The sequence below is a fragment of the Astyanax mexicanus genome, chromosome 5 (assembly GCF_023375975.1).
Source record: "Astyanax mexicanus isolate ESR-SI-001 chromosome 5, AstMex3_surface, whole genome shotgun sequence".
In the NCBI taxonomy this organism is placed as follows: Eukaryota; Metazoa; Chordata; class Actinopteri; order Characiformes; family Acestrorhamphidae; genus Astyanax; species Astyanax mexicanus.
The window spans coordinates 58,246,156-58,257,083 of record NC_064412.1 but is presented as its reverse complement, the minus strand read 5'-3'; the positions used below and the strand labels follow the sequence as shown (position 1 = coordinate 58,257,083).

Here is a 10,928-nt window from a genome sequence, read left to right as displayed (position 1 = left end):
CCAGCAAGCTGATTGGCTGTTTCTACTGAGAGGCGGGACTTAATACCTGAACCGGCTTCGTGATTGGTCCGGTCTGACTTCTCATTAATAGTACACCTGATCTGAGCGAAAAGATGTCATTTTTGGGGGGGACAAATCCACCTGTTTCTAATATTGGGTGGGACATGTCCCACCCATCCCCCCCGGTTCCTACGCCTATGCCCATAGTTTTGGTGCTGTGGGGGAAATAAACAGGTCTGGGTGCCTGTTTTTTGAGTGATGTGCACCTGGTCTTAACTTGACACGAGAAGTTTTGTTTGTGTGTATTAGTGTGTATTAATGATTAAAGATAGAGTCTGAATCTGACAGATTGCAATGCTGCATACATTTCTAATCAGCCATCTCTGCATTACTGGATGCTTTAAAATCAGGCTGATTAATCAGAGCTTCATATGTATAGCTGTGGACCAAGCAAATGAGCCTGAAGGCAGCATCAGAGAAATGCTTCTATTCAGATCAGCATGCTGAAAAAAACTGCAGTTTTAAAAAAAATATAATCCTGAGCAGAGCTGAGAAGCTGTGGAATGGATGTGACAGACACAAGTCATTTTATAAAATTACTCTAAGAGGGTCCTAGTCTGTTCGTACTACAGCTTATTTCTCGCTGAGGAGTACTCGTGTGGAGGAGAGAAATTAAAGAGAGTGGAAAATAGCCAAAGCAGAAAGAAAAACAAAAAAAAATATGACTGTGGATTGTCTGCCCTGTTTACAGAGCACAGATGGCACAAAATGGTCGGAGTTGAAGTGAAGTTTTCACTACCTTAAAAAAGTATCATGTTTTTATGTACAAAATGAACTCATTGTGAAAGGCCCTTTAAGGTGTTTGGATGTCTCACTGACATTATTGAGTTTATCTTTCCTGCACTGAATTAGAAAAGTACATCATTATGCACTCAAACTTGTTGGGTCTTGTCACCACAGTATTCAGTCCTCAGCTCTCATTCTACTTCCACACAATATCATACATGTATTCATAATAAATACAGTATCTCTATAAAAGACTACCTAATGCAGTTGCTCACATTAACCACCACTTTAAAACCAGCAGACGTGTGCTCTCAGCAGCGGGGGTATCCCATGCGGCAGTAGCAGATGGTACGCAGGAGGCGGCAGGAGCAGAAGGCACAGGGTTCACAGCAAACTGAGTTTGGGTCCTTACAGCTCCCCCACAGTGGGGTGCAGTTTGGTGGGGGCAGGGGTCGCTTCACCTGCCCATTCAGCTTCATCTGCATCTAAAAAACAATAGTATTTACAGTTATAGCTGCGTATCAGAGACAATCATTGTCTTAATAAGAGTTGGTGTTCTTCTACAAACACCCCACACAAACACTCTAATTATGTTTGACTAACAACCTTACTAACACCTGCACTAATGTCCCTACTAAAACCACACCAACATGGTATTAAGAGCGCACTAAGGATCAACTAACCACATCCAAGTAACACTAATAAACCACTAACTTCCCAATAGTGACCCAAAAGAGCTCCCATTAACACTCCAACAATAGTCCAAAAACAACCTTCTTACACCCACACACCACAATCTCTAATAATTCCTTTACTAGCAACCCAACACCAGCACTAACCCTTACCCTCAATGAGACCTTTGCTAATGTCATATTAATGCTTATAGCAACTGTGTTAACCCCTGCCATGCTGGATGAGTTTAACTGTACTTCCACTCTCTTGCTGTATTAGTGTTTGGCTTTTTTCAGTGGAACTCAAAGCTGTGCTGCATAATTCACAATAAGATAGACTGATGAGCACGATGAAGATAGTGGAACCCGGAAAATTACTTGAAGGTACTTTGTGTGTGTAACAGATATATAAAGTATTTGCCCCGAACAGATTTTTTTTGTTTTTGAACTTGTCACACTGATATTTTCCACTTATCAAACAAAGGTTAATATCAGACAAAGCTAACCTGAGTAAATATAAAAAGCAATAATTGATCATTTCATTTACAAAAAGAAAAAAAAAATCCTAACCAAACTAGTCCTGTGTAAGAAAGTGTTTGCCTCTAAACTTAATAACTATGTTGTGCCACCCTTAGTATCAACAAATCATCATTTAAAAAGTGCTTTATATATTTACTCAGTTTGTTGTGCATGGACTAAATATTTGACATTATTATGATGGAGAGCAGCAGTTTCTTCAGTGTCTCAGGCTGGTTCTGATTTCTAGGAATGTTTGAACATGTTTATGAGGTTTAACAGGTAAACTAATGAGAAACTCACTTTTTTCTGCTTCTTCTCTGATGTCTTGCTCTTCTTTGATGAGTTTGACAGCTCTTCAAAAACAAACAACACAACATTTATCTGATTATCTGTAAACATTTATTTATATACATATATTTCTCTTCCATTTTAGTTTCAGTTAAGATACTTTCACACTTATTCATAGGAGTTCTTGCAATGATATAAAGTAACCATATTTAATTCTATAAAGAAAATTTCGGTTGGTGGTTCTTTTAAGACATTAAATTAAATCAGATTTAGTTACATGGTGCTTTTTGATGTTTTCACAAAGCAGCGTTACAGAAATCTGGATGTGGGACAAAAAACAGCACAAAAAACACATAAAATCAGTTTTTATCTTCATATTCTACAGCTAATCTTTATTTAAGACAAAGAGAGTCGTACCCACGATGAGGATGGAGGGGGAGCTGGTGTGGTTCTGTGTGAGGCTGCTGGTGGATGACTGGTTGAAGCTGTTTGGGTCCTCCATCAGCAGGTGTGTGTTTACTGTTTCCCAGCAGGCTGAGCAACAAAACACCACACAGAACAGCAGCAACCAGGGGTTCATGTTCAGCTCCTTCCTCAATCTACACAAACACACCACACACACACACACACAAAACACAGATACACAAACACACAGAGCATCACACAGTTGTTGGCTGTAAATACACCGCATTCTCTTAACCTGTTTCACACATTCTGATATCATTCATTCACCACCTGGACCCGTTACTAAGGAACCCTTTTTAAAGAGTGTAGTGTATTTTATAAGGCATTCTATAGACAAAATCTCAATGGAATCTAAACGCAGCTGATTTTATTTAATAAAACTAAATATTGTAGATATAAACTCTCAGAATGCTCAAAAAACTGGAAAAGCACCACCAGAATGATTTGTTCAAATTTATCCATTAATAATAAACTAAGAGGGACTTAAAAATCCCTTCGCAGTTCAACCCTAGCAGTGATTAGTGGGTGGAGATAGAAAGGCTAAACTGACCAAAAGTAAACAACAGCAGTAAAGTTGCTACAGAACCTACAGCTGCTCTTCTCTGCAGTAAAGAAACTCTCGAGAGGTGGGTCTCGGTTGGAACGACTACACACTAATGGTGAGAGAGGGTGAGGCAGACATGTCCATATGCAAATAAATAACAAGTAATGAACTGTTTTAAACAAAAGTAACATAATACACTGGACACATTGATCACACTGATCACACTGATCACACTGATCACACTAATCACCCTAATCACACTGATCACACTAATCACACTAATCACACTGATCACACTAATCACACTAATCACACTGATCACATTGATCACAGTGGACACACTGATCACACTGATTACACTGATCACACTAATCACACTAATCACCCTAATCACATTGATCACACTAATCACACTAATCACACTAATCACACTGATCACACTAATCACACTAATCACACTGATCACACTAATCACACTAATCGCACTGATCACACTAATCACACTAATCACACTGATCACACTAATCACACTGGACACACTGATCACACTGATCACACTGTTCCATCAGATCTTCCCGAACTCATCCAGAAGAATCTTTAGTCAGCGCAGTAAAACTTCACCGTTTACATATTTAAAAATCATATTATTACAAAACAATTACAGAACCATTAAAAACAATTACAGAACCATTAAAAACATTACAGAACCATTACAGAACCATTACAGAACCATTACAAAACAATTACAGAACCATTAAAAACATTACAGAACCATTACAGAACCATTAAAAACATTACAGAACCATTAAAAACATTACAGAACCATTAAAAACATTACAGAACCATTACAGAACCATTACAGAACCATTACAAAACAATTACAGAACCATTAAAAACATTACAGAACCATTACAGAACCATTAAAAACATTACAGAACCATTACAGAACCATTACAGAACCATTAAAACAGTGATACAGTCCGCAGCTCCTCACTCGACCCACTTCAGTTTAGTTTTCAGTACAAATCCTTACTTTTCTCTCGCCAGCTCTGAACATCAGTTTCTATAACATAAGCATTTATGTTATAACATATAAGCATTTATGAAAACATTGTATATAAATATTATTCAGTAATAATCTTCCTTATGTACATTTAACTATAGTATTTCACTATTTTTTATAGTTCTATATCAACACTGATAAACTGTGAAAAAGTTTACCAGCTATAAAAAAATCAAAGAAAACTACAGTTACATTATTGAGTTTATTCCTCACAATAATTTCTCACATTTTTTTCTGAGCAAAGAAACAATTTTTTCAATGATCTGCTGAAAATGATAATTTAGAATCTCATTGTTCCACCAAAACCACCAAAACCAGTTTACTTAACGATTTAACTAGATATCAGTTATTCCAAACTGCCAAACACCCGCATAAAAAAAATATATTTACATATATTTAAAATATGGGATTTTATAAAGCAGTGAAATAAATAAATAAATATATATTAAATATAAAAATTATAAACCAATATGACTAATGTGTAATCAATGTTTGTACTAATTTAGTACTAAACAACGATAAGGTCTTACACACACACACACACACACACACACACACACACACACACACACAGACACAGACACAGACAGTGGAGTCTCAATCTTACCGCTGTGTTTTCCTCCTCTGGGCCCGGAGTCCGAGGAGCTTCTGCAGGATCTCAGACTGAAGCTCAGATTCTACTGACTGAACCCAGAATACAGCGGGGGCGGACACACACACACACACACACACACACACACTATACACACATTATACACACTATACACACACACACACACACACACACACACACTATACACACATTATACACACTATACACACACACACACACACACACACACACTATACACACTATACACACACACACACACACACACACACTACATACACACACACACACTATACACACACTATACATACACTATACACACTATACACACACACACACACACACTATACACACATTATACACACTATACACACACACACACACTACATACACACACACTATACACACACACTATACATACACTATACAAACTATACACACACACACACACACTATACACACATTATACACACTATACACACACACTATACATATACTATACACACTATACACACACACACACTATACACACTGTACACACACACTATACACACACACACTATACACACATTATACACACACAAACACACATTATACACACATTATACACACTATACACACACACACACACTATACACACTGTACACACACACTATACACACACACACTATACACACATTATACACACACACACACACTACATACACACACACTATACACACACACTATACATACACTATACACACTATACACACACACACACACACTATACACACATTATACACACTATACACACACACACACACACACTACATACACACACACTATACATACACTATACACACACTCTATATACACACACACTGTACACACATTATACACACTATACACACACACACTACATACACACACACTATACACACACACTATACATACACTATACACACTATACACACACACACACACTATACACACATTATACACACTATACACACACACACACACACACTACACACACACACACTATACATACACTATACACACACTCTATATACACACACACTGTACACACATTATACACACTATACACACACACACTACATACACACCCACACACACACTATACACACACTATACATACACTATACACACACACACACACACACACACAATACACACATTATACACACTATACACACACACACACACTATACACACACACACACACACACACACACACACACACACACACACACAATACACACATTATACACACTATACACACACACACACACTATACACACACACACACACACACACACACACACACACACACACACACACACACACACTCCACAGACTGAAACTCTCAGAGCTGCTTTAATCCTGTGTTTCTTCAGCAGGACAGACGGTGCAGGTTGGAGCTGCTGAAGGTTTGGAGGTCAGAAGGTCATCAGATATAAAAGCTGTTTGCAGGATTTGAGTTCGGCTCCTCCTGAAGTAAAGTGTAGATATGAAGCTCTTAGCCGTCGTTCATCACAGAGAAGTTCTGCTGTTCTTCACCAGCCGGCTGAAAGACTTCTGCTCTACAGAACCGAACGGAGCTTCAGTATCGATCTGCTCACAGAAGAAGCTGGGATGGGGAAATTTAGGACTAGCAATGAGGTAAAAAAGCTCATTAATAATATGATTTCAAACAGATAATTATTATCATGAACTCATACAAAAACAGAGTTTTTGAGACACAAAGATGGAAAGAGGTTCTCCAGTTTGTGACAAATGCAAAATTATTAATTAACCAAGAAGGATTATTAGGTATTTGCATATTTCTCCATCAACAGCCCCTGATATCAATTAAGCATTCAGGAAATGTGTAAAGCGCACAAGACTTAAATAATAAGCATTAAATAAAACACTGTAAAATCTTCAACCTTAATAAAGTTTGGATGGATGTTTTTTCAAACTGATAAACAAAAATTAAAAAATGCAGTTTATGTTTGTGGACCTTAATAAAAATTTTCTTTCATTAAATGAATAATATACTTTTGATGAAGAAGGGAATTAATTATACATATAGTAGCACTTTATGTTTAACAGGGTATGTGTTCAGCACTCTTCTGTTTGTAGATACCCGTATTTCATGTTTTATATTGCTGGCTGTGTTTTTTTTGTGTATGTCGGCTGTGTTTCTAAAATAGCTGGTGAAATCGGTGATAACTTGTGAGCTCAGAAGAACGCACGAGTGTTCAGCTTCTGGAGGCAGATTTTCGCCTGTTTAAGTATTTTAACAATAGAACTCATTTATCATGGTTGGTATGTTGTTTTTTCTTAGATGTTACTTGTTTGTAACTGTGTTGCTTTATTTGTGTAAGACGTGGTGAATTTCAGCACTGTTGTGTTTCTGAATAATCCTGAAGTTAGTTGTTAATGTTTGATGTTTTTATAAATTCTTGTTGCACTACTGAGTCTGTGAGCTCAATAAATCATCTTATCTCTTTTAAAGTATAATGTGTATTTTATTTCTATACACAAGATTATTAATAATACGTTTCTTATTATTGTTATTTCTCACCTCAGAAAACTTTGTTTAGTAAGGGTTAATATTTTGGTTACTTGGACTACATTTGTGATATTTGTTTAAAAAAGGTCAGTGAAACTTGATGCCTTTTCCAAGACTAGTTGTATTTATTACTTAATATTTAACTCAAATAAATAGTTTTTAGGACTGACAAAAATATAAGTTAGTATAACTATATACTAATTATTTTTTGATGCACAAGCATTTTTTACAGTGTGAGATGCACCATGCTGCAGTAGAAATGGGTTTTGTGGTCAGACGAATCTATATTCTAGAACTGTTTCATGTGGATGACAGGATCTTTGGACCAAAAATAAAAAATTCCAACAGGTACAAAAACTGTCACATTAAGGGGGGCTATCTGAACACCTGTGTGATGCAAAAAAAAAATTGAGATGTTAAAGAAACATATACTGCCTTCAAGACCATGTCTTTTATGTCCAGGATTTTTTTCAAAAAGACAATGTAAAACCACATTTGAACACATTACTAATGCATGGTTACAGAAAAATAGTTGTGACAACCCCATACCCTAACAGTAAGATGTGATGGTAGGAAATATGAGCCACAATTCATAGATTGGTTCCTCTGTGCCAAATGGTATTTTTTGTGCTGTGAGGGGAAATGGCAACATTAAAAAAAGGAACGAGGATCTCTACTTAATGAAGTGGGTTTATCAGAATCCTCACGTTGAATTGTTTAGGTAATAAAATAATCTTTTTACACTTAGATTTAGAATACTACACTTATTTCCAGTAAATTATAAAGATGATTTCTTGTAATGGTCTCTTCAGCTACTCGGACACGCTGTTCTTTCAGGAATTTTCAGCCATGTTTTTTTCCTGCCAGTCAAAAGTTCTGAACAGAATAAAATGTAAGTGTTTCCACACAGCGGAACAGAACCGCTGGAACATGAAGTGAACATAAAGCTGGACATGTGTCTTCACTTTTACCTAATAGCTGAACCATTAAGCGAATGGAATGGTCAGGGTTTGTTTCTGAAGCTGTGTTTCATCGTGTTTCAGTAGTTGTGCCTCACAGATAATCACCCGAATCACTACAGCAGCTCCGCTCTTCCAAATCCCCAAACCTGGCTTCAATTTCATCAACAATCCCAATATTCTCAGAAGTTCCTGAGGAACTCTGAAGCTGCTTAATATCAACAATAATTACTTCTGAAAATCCAGCACTGAAATCAAATGTGTGTGAATTTGGGTTAAAGTTCATGCAGATCACAGATGTCTGTTCGTCCGTCTTTTTATCCATTCACCCCATCCTATATTTAAACATATTTCAACCCATCTATTCCCACCATATACACCTGTCCATAAGTCAATTTATCTATACATCTAACCACATATTTATTCACAGTAATGTGACATAAACACGTATGTACAAATCCTCCCGGATCCCCCGGTACTGTGCAGAACACTCAGCGCTGACTGAACTAAAGAAATGCTACCAGTAATTTAACTAACACATCATCCTCAGACCCAAACACATCACATCACAACACATCACCCCCAGACCCTAACACATCACAACACATCACCACCAGACCCTAACACATTACATCACAATACATCACCCCCAGACCCTAACACATTACATCACAATACATCACCACCAGACCCTAAAACATTACATCACAATACATCACCACCAGACCCTAACACAACACATCACCACCAGACCCTAACACAACACATCACCACCAGACCCTAACACAACACATCACCACCAGACCCTAACACATCACAATACATCACCATCACTGTGCGGCTGAGAATGACCCACCTGTGCTGATCGGTCCTGACCTGATTGAAGAATGAGGGGAAGAGAATTATAAATATACAGGGTGTCCTATATGATCAGTAAAGCTGAGTAATGGTGGATAATGGGTGTAGAAACAAGGAGGTTATATCAGTGTATTTACACACATCAGGTGCACTTACACAGCAAAAAAGAAAGAAATGCCAGTTTAATAAACATAAAGAAATCAAAACAGTATGTTAAGCCAAGTCAAGAAGCTTTTATTGTCATTAAATCTGGTACACAGTGTAACCAAATTACATTACTCCGGAACCATGATGCAACATAAAACAAACAATACAACAGACAAATATGTATAAAGTAAGTGCAACATGAAACTATAACACTACAATAAATACAATAAATACAGCAGACGAGACCGTTTATCAGACAGGGCAGTGCAGTACCGATACTATATAATGAAATGTTCTAGTGAGGATAAGGTAGAGGAAGAGAGTTCAGTTCAGTTCTGAAAAAGTGTGCAGGATAAGTAGTGGTGGGGGGTTCAGTTCTGTCTCTGTGTGTTGAGGAGTCTGACTGCCTGGTGGATGAAGCTGTTGCAGAGTCTAGTAGTTGAGGCTCGGATGCTCCTGCATCTTCTGCTCGACGGCATCAGAGCGAAGAGTCTGTGTGAGGGATGGGTGGAGTCGTCCACAATGCTGTTGGTTTTGCAGATGCAGCGTTATGGAGCATAGCACAAAGATATAGCACTACGACACAATCAAGCACCTATATACAATCTGTAATGATTTTGGGAGAATCTGTCTGTTTTTCTCTATATGTAGTTGCTGCTCATATAACGTTCTGTATATGCTATGCATGCTGCCATGTCAAAATATTATTTACCTAAACAGGGCTGTCCTTGTTAAACTGGAAGCTATTCACATGTTAGTTCTTGTATAAAAAAAATATAATATAATAAAATATAATATAATATATTGCTGATTAAAAACATATATTTTTCCTTACCAGGAAATCCATTTACACAACAATTTATTCATCATATATTAAAAATAACAAAAAGAATAAAAAATAATGAGCTAAAAAGCAGCAACAATCACCAGCTACTGTCCTGCTATAGACACTGTCCTGCTCCAGGTACTGTCTTTCTTCAGCTACTGTCCTGCTATAGTCACTGTCCTGCTCCAGCTACTGTCTTTCTACAGCTACTGTCCTTCTTCAGCTACTGCCCCGCTATAGTCACTGTCCTGCTACAGCTTCTGTCCTGCTATTGTCACTGTCCTTCTACAGCTACTGTGCTCCTTCAGCTACTGTCCCGCTATAGTCACTGTCCTGCTACAGCTACTATCCTGCTATAGTCACTGTCCCACTACAGTTACTGTACTTCTTCAGCTACTGTCCTGCTATAGTGACTGTCCTTCTCCAGCTACTGTCCTTCTTCAGCTACTGTCCTGCTATAGTCACTGTCCTGCTACAGTTACTGTTCTGCTACAGTTACTGTTCTGCTACAGCAACTGTCATGCTATTGTCACTGTCCTGCTACAGCTACTGTCCTGCTACAGCTACTATTCTGCTTTAGTCGCTGTCCTGCTATAGTCACTGTCCTGCTACAGTTACTGTTCTGCTGCTGT

The 10,928-nt window shown here is 37.6% G+C and overlaps 1 protein-coding gene across 1 annotated transcript; it reads right to left on the bottom strand.

Moving 5' to 3' along the window:
- Positions 1-213: 213 nt before the first annotated feature.
- Positions 214-5,079, bottom strand: asip1 (agouti signaling protein 1). Its single transcript, XM_007258505.4, has 4 exons — positions 4,944-5,079; positions 2,682-2,863; positions 2,277-2,329; positions 214-1,271 (listed from the first exon to the last, which is right to left on the bottom strand). Exons 2-4 carry the CDS (start codon positions 2,842-2,844, stop codon positions 1,098-1,100), a joined length of 390 nt encoding a protein of 129 aa, XP_007258567.1. The 5' UTR covers positions 2,845-2,863; positions 4,944-5,079; the 3' UTR covers positions 214-1,097.
- Positions 5,080-10,928: the final 5,849 nt, after the last annotated feature.

Excerpts from the sequence above, each read along its gene's own strand:
- asip1 (XM_007258505.4), bottom strand. The coding sequence starts at position 2,844 with ATGAACCCCTGGTTGCTGCTGTTCTGTGTGGTGTTTTGTTGCTCAGCC. Across the intron at positions 2,330-2,681 it reads CCCCTCCATCCTCATCGTGG|AGCTGTCAAACTCATCAAAG; the intron begins GTACGACTCTCT and ends TTGTTTTTGAAG. Across the intron at positions 1,272-2,276 it reads CAGAGAAGAAGCAGAAAAAA|ATGCAGATGAAGCTGAATGG; the intron begins GTGAGTTTCTCA and ends ATTGTTTTTTAG.